General features: G+C 35.2%; 4 protein-coding genes across 5 annotated transcripts; 3 read left to right on the forward strand and 1 right to left on the reverse strand.

The window, feature by feature from the left end:
• The first annotated feature begins 1,905 nt into the window (after window positions 1-1,905).
• Window positions 1,906-3,969, forward strand: LOC104755591 (cytochrome P450 71B2-like). Its single transcript, XM_010477996.3, has 2 exons — window positions 1,906-3,046; window positions 3,222-3,969. Exons 1-2 carry the CDS (start codon window positions 2,147-2,149, stop codon window positions 3,828-3,830), a joined length of 1,509 nt encoding a protein of 502 aa, XP_010476298.2. The 5' UTR covers window positions 1,906-2,146; the 3' UTR covers window positions 3,831-3,969.
• A 1,012-nt stretch (window positions 3,970-4,981) lies between these two features.
• Window positions 4,982-11,082, forward strand: LOC104759201 (cytochrome P450 71B2-like). Its single transcript, XM_010482159.2, has 4 exons — window positions 4,982-6,894; window positions 9,213-9,482; window positions 9,854-10,466; window positions 10,681-11,082. The coding sequence occupies exons 1-4, from the start codon at window positions 6,863-6,865 to the stop codon at window positions 11,080-11,082; spliced, it is 1,317 nt and encodes a 438-aa protein (XP_010480461.2). The 5' UTR covers window positions 4,982-6,862.
• Window positions 11,083-11,783: 701 nt separating this feature from the next.
• LOC104755592 (cytochrome P450 71B28) lies at window positions 11,784-13,558 on the forward strand. The gene is made up of 2 exons (XM_010477998.3): window positions 11,784-12,758; window positions 12,839-13,558. The coding sequence occupies exons 1-2, from the start codon at window positions 11,877-11,879 to the stop codon at window positions 13,424-13,426; spliced, it is 1,470 nt and encodes a 489-aa protein (XP_010476300.2). The 5' UTR covers window positions 11,784-11,876; the 3' UTR covers window positions 13,427-13,558.
• A 134-nt stretch (window positions 13,559-13,692) lies between these two features.
• Window positions 13,693-17,974, reverse strand: LOC104755593 (mRNA export factor GLE1). 2 transcript variants are annotated; one of them, XM_010478000.3, is made up of 16 exons: window positions 17,520-17,728; window positions 17,283-17,303; window positions 17,015-17,179; window positions 16,747-16,911; window positions 16,524-16,635; window positions 16,291-16,439; window positions 15,999-16,161; window positions 15,731-15,914; window positions 15,493-15,602; window positions 15,341-15,411; window positions 14,996-15,077; window positions 14,757-14,822; window positions 14,582-14,665; window positions 14,430-14,498; window positions 14,208-14,339; window positions 13,693-14,115 (listed from the first exon to the last, which is right to left on the reverse strand). In XM_010478000.3, coding segments are annotated over exons 2-16 (1,845 nt in total). In that variant the 5' UTR covers window positions 17,285-17,303; window positions 17,520-17,728; the 3' UTR covers window positions 13,693-13,824. The 2 variants fall into 2 exon arrangements, with proteins under 2 accessions (XP_010476302.1, XP_010476301.1); XM_010477999.3 differs by having other exon boundaries at window positions 17,283-17,974.
• Window positions 17,975-18,031: the final 57 nt, after the last annotated feature.

An 18,031-nucleotide genomic window follows, 5' to 3' on the forward strand; every position in this document is an offset into this window, starting at 1 on the left:
GATGTTTTTCAATCTCGAATTTGGGATCCCAGCGAATCATTTATTGGATTAGATGATGATGACCATAAGACTCAATCAGATCTTATCGTTAAACATCTTACCTTCCTCTGGTCTGCGGTTATGATGCTCTCACACTCACTCCTAAAGGTGATGAAATTCTTTGATGTTGATGGTTTTTTATCTCGGTGCCCAAAAAGTTTTGTTCCGCTACTTGGTCTCTTTGGATATGACGATGCTATCTATGAATCCAAAGATACATTGCGGTTAACCTATGATGGATTATGGTTGTTGTGGTTGTGTTTTCTCATCTCGTCAAAATGGATCCGAGAAAATTTATTCCATCTCATGTACATGGTTTGTCTGCTGGAGATTTATCATGCTATATTGTGGAACATACTTTCAAGTATGTTTTGGTGGTATTGGGTTTCAAAGTCATCTACAAGAACCATTCATTTACGGCCACCGAAGAATATCAACAAAGGAATCGATATTATGAACTTCTCATGGGTGCTATTTACAACCAAAATAACACCATCGGCTGATGCGGGAGATGGAAATGTTTGTGTGGTTAGCGATGTAATTGATGGATCACAACCTTTTGATTTTCATAAAATTTGGTGCTACATAAGAAGAAAGATAGCCCAACAAAAAGATCAAATTATAGTAACGACGAAGATGGTGAAGGAAAATAACAGATCGTATAATCTGTTAGCGTGTAAGGCTTACCTATGTCAGAAGGCAACGTATTTTTTCACTCTCTCATATATTTCGTTATTCTTAAGTTTTGGTTGTATGGTATGCGGAACTTTATTGTATATGCTCATGGATACATTTGTATTATCGGTTTCAAATTAATGAAAAATGAATGTGTTAAAAAAAAAAACGAAGGGAGTAAATAATGGTAAGTCAAAAAGGATTTTGGTGTAGATATCTTAAAGTTAGCATTTTGTCAATTTCCTAACGAACATGTTTCTCTTTCATGATAATTTTCTCGATAGGAACGTCATCGGAAATTGTCAACTAAATTAAATAACGATTATACATAATTTTTTTTTTTTTTAGTTTAGTCTTTATGGTCGATAATTATAAAAATCATGAAGCTGCAAATAAAATACTACGAAGAGATAGGATGGACTGATACATGATATTCTTGTTTAATCAGAAATCGTCATCAACGAAGAACAGATCCATGATTGATACTATATATGTATATATATATATATATATATATTAAATTAATTCATCAAAACTGCAAGTAAACATTAACATAAATAATCTGCAAAATACTACAATTAATTTATATCAGAAATTATAAATAGAATTGACTCATGCATATTATACTACTATATAATTATTAATTTTTAAAACAAGTTTTCTATATAATAATAATTTTATTTATATAAAATTTTCTTGTTTTATTTGAAGTCTATTTTAATTATATACTTACAAATAGAAATATTTTATTTTTGTTTTTAATGGAGAATAGTTGTAATTTTTGTTATATGATAGCATATATCAAAATCTAATTAGAATAGTTATTTCTATCTGCATTAAAATAAAAAATGTTGCGATTATGTCAATTACTAATTTTGGAACGCTAAACTTATGCAATATTATTATATAATTAGCTTTTTGTCTCTGTTGAAAATTGGTCGATAAACGTCTGAGTCATTACATATATATATATATATTTTAATATCTTTTATATTAATCATGTGTTGTAAGCCATTAACATATATATTTTTATATTAAACGTTATCAGCCGACAAAAAAAAAAAAAAAAAACGTTATCATGTGGAACATATACTGTAGTTTTAATATTTCAAGTTTCAACACAGCCGGTCAAAGATTCAGTACGTTGAAGAGGTAGATGATATTATAAAACGGGAACCCCCAATAATAAGCGTTTCTCGTGATACATATAATATAAATGTTCTAATTATCATATACGCATTTTGCTGTCACAAATTAATAAAACAAAAATTATCATCGAGGCGCATGTGACATTTTATAGAATAATCTTCAAATGTTTCTATAAAGAGCATCTTCAAGGGCAGCTACTAATCATCAACATCACTTCCAAGTCCAAGAGAAAAAAGTAGAAACATACAAATACAAAACCAAGATCCAAAAAAAAAAAAAAAAAATGGAGATCTTGATCTATTTGTCCTGGGTTTTGTTGCTTGCCCTCTTCTCCTTTGTATTTCTAAAGAAGAAGAATCAACGACTTCCTCCGGGCCCTAGGGGTCTCCCGCTCATCGGAATCTTGCACCAATTCACAGGAATCCCTCACAAGTGGTTTCATCAGCTGTCACTCAAACACGGACCCGTGATGGCTCTTCCTCTAGGGATAACGACAGCTGTTGTGATCTCCTCAAGCGAAGCGGCTGAAGAAGTTCTCAAAACCAAAGATGTTGAGACATGTACTCGACCACAGATGTTGGGGGCGAGGAGACTCTCGTATAACTTTAAAGATATCACTTTTGCACAGTTCACTGATACTTGGAAAGAGAACCGTAAAGTCTCGATGGTGGAGCTTTTGAACTTCAAGAAGCTTCAAACTTTTAAGTCTTTAAAGGAGGAAGAGATGGATTTCATGGTGAAGAGGATATCCAATTCGGCTTTGGAACAATCTCCCGTGGATATAAACAACATATCTATGGGCCTCGTCTCCCACATCTTATGTAGATCATCGTTAGGACAGAACTTGCACACGAACAAGTTTTTCGACGAGGAGAGAATCATACAGCTTGTTATGGAAGGCTCCCTAGCCACAGGTGAATTTGGTGTCGCTGATTTCTATCCTGGTAAACTAGGAAACTTTGCAGATTGGTTGCTCCAAAGAAAAAGAGTGATACTAGAGAAAATGTTTAAGGAGCTTGATGACTTTTACCAACATGTGATTGATGATCACTTGAAGTCATCAGATGGACCCAAAGGTACAGATCCTTCTGCCGATATCGTTTCCGGGATGCTGAATTTGGTTGATAAAAATGGAACTCCTGGCTCCAAACGCAACTTGGATCAAGTCAAAGGAGTACTCATGGTACGTAAAACCTTATATATTTCATGCATATCATTCAATAATACATTTCTTTTCTCTCTCTTTTTTTTTTTTTTTTTTTGGTGGGTCAACCACATATATATTTTTTCTTATAACGCTAGCTATATGTAATCTACTCTACATAAGTTTAATCTGGGTGTTGACCATATGCATGCAGAATCTTTTTCTAGGAGGGATAGATACAGTTGCCATAATTCTGATATGGGCAATGACAGAACTCATTAGACACCCAAGGGCGATGAAGAAAGCACAAGAAGAGATTCGGTCTGTCCTCGGAGAGAAAAGAGAGAAGCTCACGGAAGAAGACTTAGAGAAAGTCGAATACTTGAAGCTCATAGTCAAGGAAACATTCAGATTGCATCCATCAGTTCCAACTATACCTAGAGAATCGATGTGTCCAATAAAGATCCAAGGCTATGATATCCCTGCAAACACGCGGATCTACATCAACGTATGGGCGATTGGACGAGAGGCCAAGGTTTGGGAAAACCCTGAAGAATTCATCCCTGAGCGGTTCATGGATAGTGATGTCCATTTCAAGGGACAACACTATGAGTTGTTACCCTTTGGTTCTGGTCGGAGACTCTGTCCCGCGGTTTCATTTGCCAGCAGTACAATAGAATTTGGGCTCTTGAATATGCTTTACTTCTTTGACTGGAGCTTACCCGATGGTGTGGTCGCCGAAGACATTGATATGGGAGATATTGGAAATATCTCCTTTTACAAGAAAGTACCTCTCGTCCTTGTTCCCGCTAAACACCATTAACGAGATCGTCAGAAAAATATTTTCAAACAATTTGTCATTTTGTTTGAAATCTTTAATTAAGTATACCGTTGAAGATATTAATGTTTGTTGTATCTTTCACGATTTTTATCAATAATAAAAGTGTTTTTATTTCTTCCTATATGAAACTGGATATTCACCCAATAATAAAGAAGAATATATATTTGGTTTTTGTAGTGATGATGGAGGGTTGTTTTGTAGCTTTCCTATTTATTTATACAAATTAATTGATCATCTGTCTCTTCTACAGATGAAGCGACATACTGCAAAAAGGCGGACGTTCATGTTCACGTTCTTCATATTATTCATATGATGATAAACCCCAAAAAATCGCAACCCTATTAATCTTCGTTAGTACGTATTCAATTATTGAAACTCAGTCACAACTTACAATTTGGACCCTTCATAACTCTCCGCCTTAATAATTACGTAAAATATAAAAATATCTTTGTTAAACCCGTGAGCGACAAGACTACAACAACAACACGTTAGAAGATTATCGACTAACAAAACAACCCGTGAGTGCTGAATCAAGGAGTTGGCCATAATGAATATTAAAAGGTGAGAGATTTCGTTTTTGCTTTTTAGATCTTGTTTCCGACATGGAAACTTATAATAATATTTGTTAATAAAGTAGCTGATCTGGACCCAACGTTTTTAGAGTTTTATAAAAACTTTTAAAATTATTTGGTTAGTTACATAACAGTATAAAGTATAAACAATATTTGAACTGTATATATCAAGACATTTTGTTTTTTTCATTGATTATTATATTCAAAAATTTCTTCTTATATTACTAAACTGGGAGTTTGATAAATTTAGTGGCGGTGGTAAAGTGATTTCTGATGACGTGGAGAGAGTGTTTTGACTTCTTGACTCGGTGTGAACGGAACAAAGCCTATGCATGAATACGTGCAAAAAAAAAAAATTGAAGCAGATGTTTTGCAAGAGAATGTGCGTAAAATTAACTTGGTTTTGAATACTAAGATCGAAAGGTTCTTTTTGGATTCTTAAAATATCGAATTCACTAAACTTATAGCCATAAAATTGTCCAAAAGTAAAATAATGAATTTGATCTTAGCATTAGTAGTAGTGTATAAAGTATAATAAACCTGAGATTTTGAAGAGTTGGGTACAAAACCCATTAGGGAATGCCACGTAGAGAGTGATGGGGAGACATAAACTACTCCTACATCAGATCCCATCCACGTAGAGAACGATGAGGCTAATGCTTTGACGCGAAACCAAGCTTACTATATTTGACTCTTCTTCTTCTTTTCCAATCTTACTTACTACTTTGGTTTAATCATCCTAACATTTGCATATAATAAATGGCAGGAAATGAACTGACAAATGTCAAAGTTCGTTATAAGAAATTTTTGAAAATTCATTCCATATTTTTTTACACGTGTATATTAAAATTTAACATGCTAAACAATTAATGATATAAAGTTTAAATAAAATTGTACTTATATGTAAACTTTTTTTTTTTAGTCAAATATGTAAACATATAAACAATTCGATAACTAGATGATCTATCTACATGAAAAATAGTAGGATACAAAATAAAAACATACGTTATGTAATAGTTAAACTACTTAATTACTAGTAATATAGAAATGTAATAATGCAAGGAAATTAGGATCTAATGGTTGACATATTTGAAATATGAATGTCATGATAATGGTAATGTGTGTCGTCAACAAACATGTTGTTGCTACCTCTAAGGAGAAAATTAATCGGATTCGAACAGATCTACAGTTCTCAACAACATCAGCCACTGACATTAATGTTAAGTACTAGTAGTACTACTTTAGAAACTCTCAAAGACATATTTATTTGAGACATTTATCTTTGACGCTTTTTTTCTAATAAATTTGACAATCACGTACCCCAAACTGTAAAGATATGATTCAACCTTAAGACTACTTTAACTCAGCTTGGAGAAGCTCAGTTAGAAGCTTGAAGACAGCTTGAAGCAGAAGAAGGAAAATCAGATTGCAGAGTAAGGAAGCACAAGAATCAACTTAACTGTGTCAAACGTTCTAGTTGATGCAGAAGGTTTCAGTATTAAAGGAAAGACAAACACTCTGTTGGAAGTGGAGACTTTGAAAGGAGCTTAATAAGTGGTGACACTGTCATCATATAAGAGGAGCTGATTAGTCTTGTTTTGAGTCGTTACCGACTCTGCAATCAGAAACAGTATAAAGAGAAGCTTGCTTGGTGTTGTACGATCTGATCCGTTTTCAGATTTCTTTGTGTGTAAAAAATAGAGAAAGAGAGAGATGATGGTGAGAGTAGTTCATCTTAGGGTTAGAGGGTTCTCTATTCTTCTTCTTTGTAACACGATTGGTTTGTAATCGTGAGGATGTGAGAGAACTGCATAAGCACTTGTATGTATCTCTTGATATTTAGTGGATGTTTGAGGGCACCGATCCCTCACGAGACGTCGTTAGCAGGGAACTCGTTAAAACCGCTTGTGTTCCTTAGATTATGCTTTGTCTGTTAGTGAGTTTATGTGTGAGATTAAAAATCCATGTTCCGCATGTGACACAAACGTCTTATTAACTACTGTATTAAAATTTCAAAGAAAGTCGTTCTACATATCATAAAAAACTAATTAATCACAATGAAATCTAATCAAAATCTATCAAATTTTCCAATATCACATCCTACCTAAATAAATTATATAACAAATTAAAAACTATACAATCGTTGACAAGATAAAGAAAAAAAAATCAATCAGTGACCGCTTATCCGCTGACAATCAATGAGAACAAATCGTATTACGACACGTGAATTTTGGACCACAAGACTCGATGATGCCTCTGCCACATTCTTGGTTTCAACGAAGGTAGATCATTTCCACAAATCTTGTAACTTATGTTACGCCTTCACAACCACTTTATCGTATCGATCTCCTCATCATATAAAGAAGGCTCTTCGAAGTTGTAAACTCAAAATCTCCAAGAAACAGAGCCAAAAATAGGGGGAAACAAAAAAAACAGAGAAAAATGTCGATCTTGCTCTGTTTCTTCTTAGTTTCATTTTTTACTTTTGTTATCATTAATCTTTCTGAAGCCATGAGATAAATTAATCTTTCCAAACTTGCACCAGTGGATACTTCTTCGTCTCGGATTCGTTCCAGTTGTAGTGATCTCATCGAGCGAAGCAGCTGAAGCAGTTCTCAAAACCCATGACTTGGAATATTGCAGCCCACCAAAGTCGTTGGACCGGAAAACTCTCTTACGGTTTCAATTTTCAAAGACATCACTTTCTCACCATACGATGAATATTGGCCAGAAGTGCGAAAACTCGCTGTCATTGAGCTTTTTAGCTCTAAAAAGGTTCAATCTTTTAGGTATATAAGAGAGGAAGAGGTCGATTTTGTGGTGAAGAAAGTGTCGGAATCGGCTCTGACCCATTCTCCTATGGAATAGCTTAACATATCATATTCATAACAAAGTGTGAGGTTTTTCAATATATGTAAACTACAACTGGAACGCCATAAATTTTCCATCAAAAACTCAAACCCATAATTTTTCCACCAAAAACGTTAACCATAATTTTTCGCCAAAAATACAAAATCGGATTATTTCTCCTTAAATTTCCAGTAAAAGTTATGTGATGGTGATAATGATAATGATGGTGAAAATGATAATAAAGATTAATTATAATTATTTTCTATTAAATATAATTAATTTATATTGTAGTGGATCAACCTAATTATTCATATAACTCATTTAACTAAATGGATTCATGGGTTGATCCAACAGAATTGTTAAATCAATTGAGTCAATTCATTCACTCACTTAACTTTTAACTCATTGGATAATAAGTTGAATTGGATTGGGTTAACCATTTTGACACCAATATATGTAGTATACCATATTATTCATCTTTTAGATAATACAAGTAATAAAATAACAAAACATAAACATAACTCAATTTTGTCAACAGAAAAAGAAAAAAACATAACTAATTTTTTTTTTGACAACTCAATTAATCACAAATAAATCGTCAACTCATGTTTTGACATAAAATTCTAAAACTAAACATGTTAAATCGAAACAATATTACCGAGATGATTGTAAAGCATCAGTTATCTGGTACGAGTATATTATACGATTATATATATATATATATATATATATATATATATATATATACTAATGCAATAAAACAATATACCAATCAATTAAACCATGTGGTGTTCAAAGAAATAAACAATAATTAATAAGCCATGAGATTAGTTTATAAACTTTATGTAAAGCATCAGTCATGGCTATACGAATATATATATATATATATATTATATCAAATAAAACAATAAACTAATCAATTAAACCATGTGTGTTCAAAGAAATAAACAATAATAAGCCATGAGATGAATTTATAAACTTTACTAACAACCGCGATTTGCTGAACCAACTTAAACCATTGAACTACCAAACAAAACTAATAACGCAGCATAAATAATGAAACGATTCTAGCTACCATGCATGATATATAGATCTCAATGATAGAGCATTAGATGATCTTGATTCGTAATGATAATTAAAAAGTTAATATTACTTATCTCAATAGACTATATATAGACTATACTAATGAGTGATCGGAAATCAAAAACGCTATCGAATTAAAACGCTGTCGGCCAGAGACTTTGGTGTGGATATTTCTCTTACCTTTTTTTTCCTAACAAAACATGTTTCTCTTTCGTGGTAATATCCCGTATATATATGCAAGTTATTGTAAAACTAGCTTATTTTTTTAGTAAAATCATCATTATATTTAGTTCATATGATCCAACAAATAATTATGTAATATTTATTTAATTCAAATTTTGTAGTTTTGTACATAGTTATATGTTGGACGACACCCAGTTTGCGACGACAATCCATAGGCTGCCAAGAGTGACCTGCTGCCAACAACAGTCTTATTTTTAAATATATGTTTTAAGAAAATTATTACTAAATTAGGAAAATATATTTATCCCTAGATTTACCCATAAATTAATATTTGGGTCCCGACATATATTTTGTAGTATATTTCAACACAGCAGGTCAAAAATGCAGTTGGAAAGGTTGGATTGTCGATCTATTAATGAGCGTCTTGTGATAGGTATCGTATAAATGTTCTTATCATATACGCGCGCGTTTTGCAGTCACAAATTAAAGAACAAAAAGTACCATTGACGCACATGTAACATTTTATTGGATAATCTTCAAATTATTTCTATAAAGAGCGTCTTCAAGGGCAGCTACAAATCATCAGCATCCCTTCCAAGTCCAAGAAAAGAAAAATAGAAACAAAACTAAGATCCAAAAAGAAAAATGGAGATCTTGCTCTATTTGTCATGGGTATGTTGCTTACCCTCTTCTCCATTGTTTTTCTAAAGAAGAAGAAAAACCCTAGTTCGAATCTTCGACTTCCTCCGGGCCCTCGGGGTCTTCCGATCCTCGGAATCTTGCACCGTTCCACAGGAGTCCCTCACAGGTGGTGGTATCAGCTGTCAGCCAAATACGGACCCGTGATGGCTCTTCCTCTAGGGTTTGCGTCAGCTGTTGTGATCTCCTCAAGAGAAGCAGCTGAAGAAGTTCTCAAAACCAATGATCTTGAGACATGTAGTCGACGGTGCCGGCCCGTAGTTGTATGACGCCTAAAGCATACTTGAAAATGCTGCCTCTTAACCTCAATTTTTTTTCTTCCCAAAAATTATATAACTATGAAAAAATCACTAAAAAAGTTTACTTGTTTAAAAAAAAAATTGTACATAAACATACATCACCCGTTGTCAAAAGAAAAAAAAATTATGTTAGTTAATGTAAATTGTAATATAAAGAAATTTAGATAAAACAGAATATTGTAGTTGAGATAAAACAGGGGAAAAAATCACGTGGGGTTTGAACTCCTGCACAAGAGAGTCAAGATCAAAGAGAAAAACCTATAGTATTTGGCGCCTAAAGCCCTTGCTTTACTGGCTTTAGGTCAGGGTCGGCACTGAGTCGACCAAAGATGATGGCGGCACGTAAACTCTCGTATAACTTGAAAGACATCACTTTTGCACATTACAGTGACTCTTGGGGAGAGAATCGTAAAGTTTCGATGGTGGAGCTTTTGAACTTCAAAAAGCTTCAATCTTTTAAGTTCGTAAGAGAGGAAGAGATGGATTTCGTGGTGAAGAAGATATCCAATTCGGCTTTGGAACAATCTCCCGTGGCCGTTGATCTAAGCCAGACTTTTATGTGTCTCGTCGCCACCATCTTATGCAGATCAGCGTTAGGACAGAACTTGCACACGAACAAGTTTTTTGACGAGAAGAAAATCGCAAAGCTTGTTGTACAAGGCTCCCTAGCCACATGTCATTTTGGTTTCTCTGATTTCTTTCCTGGCAAATTAGGAAACTTTGCAGATTGGTTGTTCCAAAGGAAAAAAGGACTACTAAAGAGAACGTTTAAGGAGCTTGATGATTTTTACCAACATGTGATTGATGATCACTTGAAGTCATTAGATGGACCGAAAAGTACAGATCCTTCTGCCGATATCGTTACCGGGATGTTGGATTTGGTTGATAAAAATGGAACTACTGATATGGATCAAGTCAAAGGAGTACTCATGGTACGTAAAACCTTCTATCATGCATCATTCGATAATATTTATTTTCTCCTTTCTTTTTTTCGAGTCCTATAATAGTCTATAACACTCATGTGAATTTTATATATAGTGGCTAAAAAGATGATGTATCCATCTCCAACATTAACTGCTTAATTAACTATAACCACATATTTTTTTTCTAACTATATGTGAATCTACGTACTCTACATGCATGCAGAATATTTTTCTAGGAGGGATAGATACAATTGCCATAATTCTGATCTGGGCAATGACAGAACTCATTAGAAACCCAAGAGTGATGAAGAAAGCACAAGAAGAGATTCGAGCTGTCCTCGGAGGTAAAAGAGAGAAGATCACTGAAGAAGACCTAGAGAAAGTTGAATACTTGAAGCTCATAGTCAAGGAAACATTAAGATTGCATCCATCAGTTCCATCTATACCTAGAGAATCAATGTCTCAACTAACGATCCAAGGCTATGATATCCCTGCAAAAACGTGGATGTACATCAACGTATGGGCGATTGGACGAGACCCCAAGATTTGGGAAAACCCTGAAGAATTCATTCCTGAGCGGTTCAAGAAAGAACCTCTCCTCCTTGTTCCCGTTAAACACCACTAACGAAATAGTCAAAAAAATAATTTCAAACATTTGTCATTTTGTTTGAAAGCTTTAATTAAGCACGGCGTTGAAGACTGTTTGTTGTATCTTCCTCGATTTTATCAGTTAAAAAGTGTTTTTATTTCTTATATAAATCAGTGTTTTACTCATTGTACGTAGAGATAAAGAAGTGTTTTTACTACTTTATTATTGCTATATTACTTTTTTATATGAAATTAAAAGTGTTTTTCTTTCTTCTTTTTTTTTGGTAGATATCCATTAGGTATGATTACTATATTATTTTTAATTATATTTATTTATTTGAAAAATTAATCATATATAAAGGATATCTGTCAAATGGATATCCAAAAAAAAAATCAGAAACGTTCTCAAGTTTTTAATATACTTGTGTTTAGGTTTCTTTTAACCAACATTAAGTAAAATGGTAGTTCGAAAAACAGTGAAAAGGTAGGTTGAAACAGTATGTGATAAATAAACTAATACTATTTGATAATTTTAAGATGATCATAAAATTGTCCAAAAAGTAAAAAAAAAAAATAATGAATTTGATCTTAGAGCCACGTAGAGAATGATGGGGTACATAAACTTCTACGTTCCATCCACGTTGAGAACGATGAGGCTAGTGCTTTGACGCGATACCAAGCTTACTATATTTGACCAAAGCTACTACTTTTTTGGATTATTATCATATCTATCGACCTTTAAAAAGAATACGTATAGAAAGTGTAACACTGAAATACGAAACCAAGAGGAGAAAACCGAACAACAAAAGAAACAGAGACAGAGCCACAAAAATGTTAATCTTCTTCATTTTTCTCTTCCTCGTACTACCCCTTATCTTAATCTTCTTTAAACCTTCGAAATGGAAGCTTCCTCCTGGCCCAAGGAAGCTCCCGATCATCGGAAACTTACACCAACGCCGAGAATTAAACCCCAGGAATCGTCGTGATCTCTCCGATAAGTACGGACCAGTGGTGCTCCTCCGATACGGATTTGTACCCGTGGTGGTGATCTCGTCCAAGGAAGCAGCAGAGGAAGTTCTCAAGATCCACGATCTTGACTGTTGTAGCCGACCGGAGACAGCCGGGACCAGAAGGATCGCTTACAACTTCAAAGACGTCGGATTCGCACCTTACGGTGAAGAATGGAGAGCGATGAGGAAGCTCTTGGTGATCGAGCTTTTCAGCTCGAAGAAGCTTCAATCTTTTAGGTATATCAGAGAGGAAGAGAACGACTTGTGTGTCAAGAAACTCTCTGTTTTTGCTACGACACGATCTCCGGTGAAACTTGACAAAACCCTTTTCACTCTTGTCGGAAATATAGTGTGTAGGATCGGGTTCGGGCTAAATCTCCGTGAGTGTGAGTTCGTTGATGAAGATAGCATAGTTGATCTTGTGGAAAAGTCTGAAGTGGTCATAAGGGAGTCTATGTTCTCTGATCTCTTTCCCGGAAGAATCGGTAGACTCATCGAGTGGATCTCTGGTCAGAACAAGAGATTGAACAATCTTTTCTCGGAACTAGACACTTTCTTTCAGAATATTCTCGATGATCATCTTAATAAGCCTGAAAGAGAGAGCTCTGATATTATTGACGTGATGATCGATATGATGAAGAAGCAAGAGAGAAATGGAGATTCTTTCAAGCTCACCACTGATCATCTCAAAGGGATGATCTCGGTAAATATATAATGTTTCAAGTTGTCTTATTTAATCTTGCAACACACCGTTCGTGACTTAGTGTTTTGTTTCTATGTCAGGATATATTCCTAGCAGGGGTTAGTACAAGTGCTACCACATTGGTATGGGCAATGACCGAGCTGATCAGAAACCCAAGAGTGATGAAGAAAGTGCAAGACGAGATTCGGACGACACTTGGTGACAAGAAGGAGAGAATCACAGAAGAAGATCTAAGCCAACTTGACTACTTTAAGCTCATGGTCAAGGAGATATACAGGTTACATCCAGCAGCTCCGCTTTTGCTCCCAAGAGAGGCATTGTCTCATATCAAGGTCCAAGGATACGATATCCCTCCAAAAACACGCATCATTATCAACGCTTATGCGATTGCACGTGATCCAAAACAATGGGAAAATCCAGATGAGTTCAACCCTGATAGGTTTCTCAACTGTTCCATAGATTACAGGGGACTCAACTTTGAGCTTATACCGTTTGGATCTGGTAGGAGAATTTGTCCAGGGATGACGATGGGAAACACACTTGTTGAATTGGGATTGCTGAACTTGCTTTACTTCTTTGATTGGGGATTGCTGGAGAAGGAAGAAGCCAAGGAGATCATCACCGGAAATGAAGTTGCTCTTGACCTCGTTCAAGTTCTTCACCATTAAATATATGGTTTAATTTGGCTATGTAATGTTAGTACTACATTAAGAGTAGTTATGAAATATGTCCAATAGTACACTTTCTCTTGCTTTCTCGACAGTTCCGTATATTACAGAGGACTAAACTTTGAGCTTTAACCCTTTGGCTCTGGTAGAAGAATGCTTTTAAAATAGAACCGATCAGTCTCGGGATACAAAACAACTCTTGAACTCGTTCGAATTCTTTAATACTACAGTAGACCTGAAATGAAAACAAAAGTACTCTTTGACAGTGAAAGAAGAAGAAAGCTTCTTGTATTTTGATTTTTCAAAGATTGGTTTGACAAATGTGATTAGAGATGTTACAACAGTGTAATAAAAATTGAGAAAGGTACAGTATTTTATCTAGCCAATGATACATCAAATCAATAGTAGTTGTCTCTGTAATTATTCCTCTGGTAATATTGATTGTTATTCTGCGGACGATCTAACTCAGCAGTATACTCTGTCGACAGGAGACTCGCCTGCATAGTTCTTCCTTCAGGTTCCTTGAGATACATTTTGTCATCCAAGTACGCCATGATATCGGCTATGATCGGTTGTAGATCCTTCGTGTCCTTTTTCGCCCTCAACCTCTGCAAGAAATGCTCTCTCACAACATTCACAACTTTCACAAACTGCGATTTGTACCGCTGATGAAGACCAAACCCCGCCGTCTACACACACAAAAACAGATATCATCAGTTATGATTTGAAGGCGGTTTATTTTATTTACAATCAGCAATTGAAATCGGTGCTTTCTAAGGACCTGGAGAAAGGCGTTTAAGGCTGTTGCAGTAACTCTGTTGTTGGCTGAGATTTTGTTAAGGAACCTGGCTAACCAAGCCCATCCATGTTCTATCCCATGAATGTTAGTAGCATTGCCACCTCGAATATCGGTCTGTAATTATCAGACAAACAAAAAATAATCACATTACACGACTATAGAAATGGCAATGCATAAGAGCTAGTTCATAAAAGAGGCAAAAACCTGGACTAGTGCACCGTAGAGCCTCATTATGGAACTTAGGCGTTCATATGCTTCTGAATCCCAAGCTGTCTGGATTTATTAGAAATGATTATTAAGAAAAGCAGAGGTCACTAACAATTGTGTCGAAATAATTTTTAAAGAAGGTCAGGTACCTGTGAGTTTACAATATGCTTTGGGACAGTGTAAATGCAAGCTTTGTGGAATTCAGCAAGAATAATATCCATAGCTTGTGGAAACTGTGGGCATTAATGGTAGATGATATTCAATAACAGTAACAAGAACAAGAATCCACCGTAAAATATTGAAAATCAAAAGCAGATTTTGTACCTGCGAGGTGACGTAAACAATGACGTAGCTGCATGCAAATGGGTTTGGGTTTCGGCCAGAGACCATCTGAAAGAATCAGCAAAACAATAATGTCATCCGTCTCAGTTTTTCAATCACAGAGTCCAGAAGTCAGAAGATAATCCAACATATGAACATAACAATTTTTGTCATTTTCAACATCGAACAGTACAATATGAAATTACAGTACAATGCTTGACTGAGCAGACATAAAAAGTTACCTTCTTCGCAAAAGTTGCAATACTGATAGATACCGGACAACTAGGGTCTTTAAATATTTTGACAATTTCATTGATTTTCGCACTGCAAAAAGCCCAAGCCAGAAATAGTTAAACACAAGGAAGAATTAACCAAACTCCATGAGGGACGCCTAAGCAAGGTTATACCAAATGCTTTAAAATTGACATTTTCACAAGTAAAACAAGATTCCCAGAATAAAAAGCTAAAAAAAGATAGGCATATACCATTAGAGGAGAAAAGCAAAGCTACAATGGAATGTAAAAGATGTTCTTAACCTTGTCAAGGCGAAAAATTGACAGATTACAGGCAGAAACCGTGAACCATACCTTACATTATCTTTTACCCCACTTATTTGCTTGATCACCCTTGCAATATGTCTTTCAAAACTGCTAAAGTCCTACAAAAAGTAAAAACACACATAACTTGTGAGCAAATATGGATGATAATACAGATTTAAACGTAAGAAATGGATAGGTACCTGATTTGAACTTGATTTTAGCGATTGGTTCATTGCTCCTAACTCTTCAAGCTTCTTCAATCTGTGCTTCTCCAATGTCAAAGCACTTTCTGCAGCTTGGATTGATTTACCTTAAACAATTATAAAAATGAACAGTACAAGAAATGAGATCACAAATTTACAATCTTCAATATGAGAAAGAGAGAACAACCACAGAAACGTAGAAGAAAACTATGTAATATAATAGAAGATAACTAACCCCCAGCTTGAGCATTCGATGTAGCTGAACTACCAGCAACACTAATTCTCTCTGTCACAGCCTTCTCTTCTGCAAGTTTTTGTTCGGCAGCTTTGCGATCTGCTTCTTCCTTTTCAGCTACTTCTTTGGCTGCCTTTCTCTCAACTTCTTTCTTTGCTTCTTCAGCTCTGCTTTTTGCTAACATCTAATATAAACAAAAGATAAAGAGTTTAAGCAAACTGAGTAGCCGAAGGAGAACAAACAAATTGTTCAATCAACAAACACATACCTCAGCCTCTACACGAGCTTTTTCTTGACGTGTTCTCTCTTCTTGATGAGCCCTTTCTCTCCTCCTGGCTTCCTCCTCGCTCCTTATTTTTCTTTCTTCTATTTGCGATTTAATTTTATGTTCACGTTGGATTGCAGTCAGATGGGTATCAAGTGCTTCAGCGCTAAAAAACAATAACAAGAAAAACTCATTATTTCCAAAAATTTGGAGACATAAGAAGAAAGTAAATCACAGCCTATGAACTAAATTGACAAGAAAATGTAATCCTGAAACTAGAATGCCAGTATCTTACACTTTACGCTGATATTGAAGATCAAGTTTCCGTTCTACTTCTTTTCGAGTTTCACTGTACTTTTCAACCCGGGCTATTGCAGAGCGCGACGTTTCAATCTCATTCATTATTTCCGTTTCAACAACAGTTACTTGATTCCTAATGTCGTCCTGGTACCAAGAGATCCAATCAATTAGTTAAGTACACCAATCGAAATAAAACATTCAACAATAGGGTACCTTAATTCTACCCACCTTAATTTCGGTTTGGTGGTTGTTATTCACATCATATAGGGCACTCTCAGCCAGACCCATCTTATTCATCATATACTCAGGTTCATGGTCAAACTCATCATCAGATTCATCACTGTAAGAGCAACAAATAAAAAAAAAACCAACAATAGTATCAAACAACACTCAATACGACTTTCTCAGTTTTGAAACAACAAGCTAGCAAGAACGAATTGGTGGTGATTACCTCAAGTATTCATCACAGGTAAAACGTCTCCCTACTGTACAGATTTGACTATAATCTTTGTCTTCTTCTTCTTCTTCTTCCTCTTCACTCTCTTCATCTTCATCATCACTCTCCATCTCATCTTCTGATACATGCATTACAAATCCTCCACCACTCCTTCCCATCCTATTAACACGCCAACGAACATCAAAAACAATCTATACTTCTAAATCAATGCAGAGCTCTAGAATGAACTCAAACACAGATCAAAAGAGAGAGATATATATACCGTGAGGTTGAGTTAGTAATTGGCTGGGGAAACTTTGAAAAGGCATTGAGCTTCTTTTCAACAGACTCGATCGCAGATACTAAGCTATGGAAATTCCAGTTAGGCTCAGGATCAATACTAATCCCATCAACGTTTCTTGGACAACGTGGTTCCAAAACTATTCCCCTGCAAAAAGAAAAGCAAAATTCGAAATCAAAATCTCAGTAAAATCACAAAAACTTTATGAAATTCGAAGGAACCCATTAAAGAAGAGAGAGAGAGAGCTTACATTATACAAATCTGCGATGCTCTGATTTAAAAACAAAACAAAAACAATTACACAATCCGTGAGATTCCTAGATAAACCCTAAACCCCTCTTTCAATACAATACAACAACAAAACAAGTTGGTTCACTCATAGGATCGCTTGAATTATTATTATATTCATTGCTTCCACAAAGAGATCGTCTCTGGCTTCTTTCTCTCTCTCTCTCGGAGGAGCGATAAAGACGAACTCATGCCTTACCTTAAACTAAACTATCTGAGTCGACGAATCCTGCATCAACCGTTCTAAACTTTAACTAGAATGCGAGGCTTTTTTTATACGCAATTGGGACGTAGCGTAAACCCAACGCTCCTATGTTTTAGAATTTGATTTTAACAATTTAACCCCAAAAAAAAAAAAACGGAAACTTTAGGATCAGTGAATTGGAAATAACGAACCAAAACCCAGACAAGAGAGGATCGCGTCGTTTCTTTCTAATGAACCCTACGATTGGGAAACGACGACGTTTAGATGATAAGTTAGATTAAAGAGAAACCCGACCGGTTATCTATAACCGTCGGTTTAAATCAGATCGCTTCAAGAAGTCTCGTATAATATAGTTTCATAGGAGTTTATTAAAAAAAAAAAATCGTGTGTTAAGGACAAACACCAAAAAAGGAGTAATTTACTTTTGGATGTGTTGTAGGTTAAAACTTGAACGGGTCGTTTGAGTTGAGTCCAACGCTTTTAAGTCTCTCTTAACTAGTGATTTT

This window comes from Camelina sativa, chromosome 17 (genome assembly GCF_030686135.1).
Source record: "Camelina sativa cultivar CO46 ecotype springtype chromosome 17, ASM3068613v1".
NCBI classification, from domain to species: domain Eukaryota; kingdom Viridiplantae; phylum Streptophyta; class Magnoliopsida; order Brassicales; family Brassicaceae; genus Camelina; species Camelina sativa.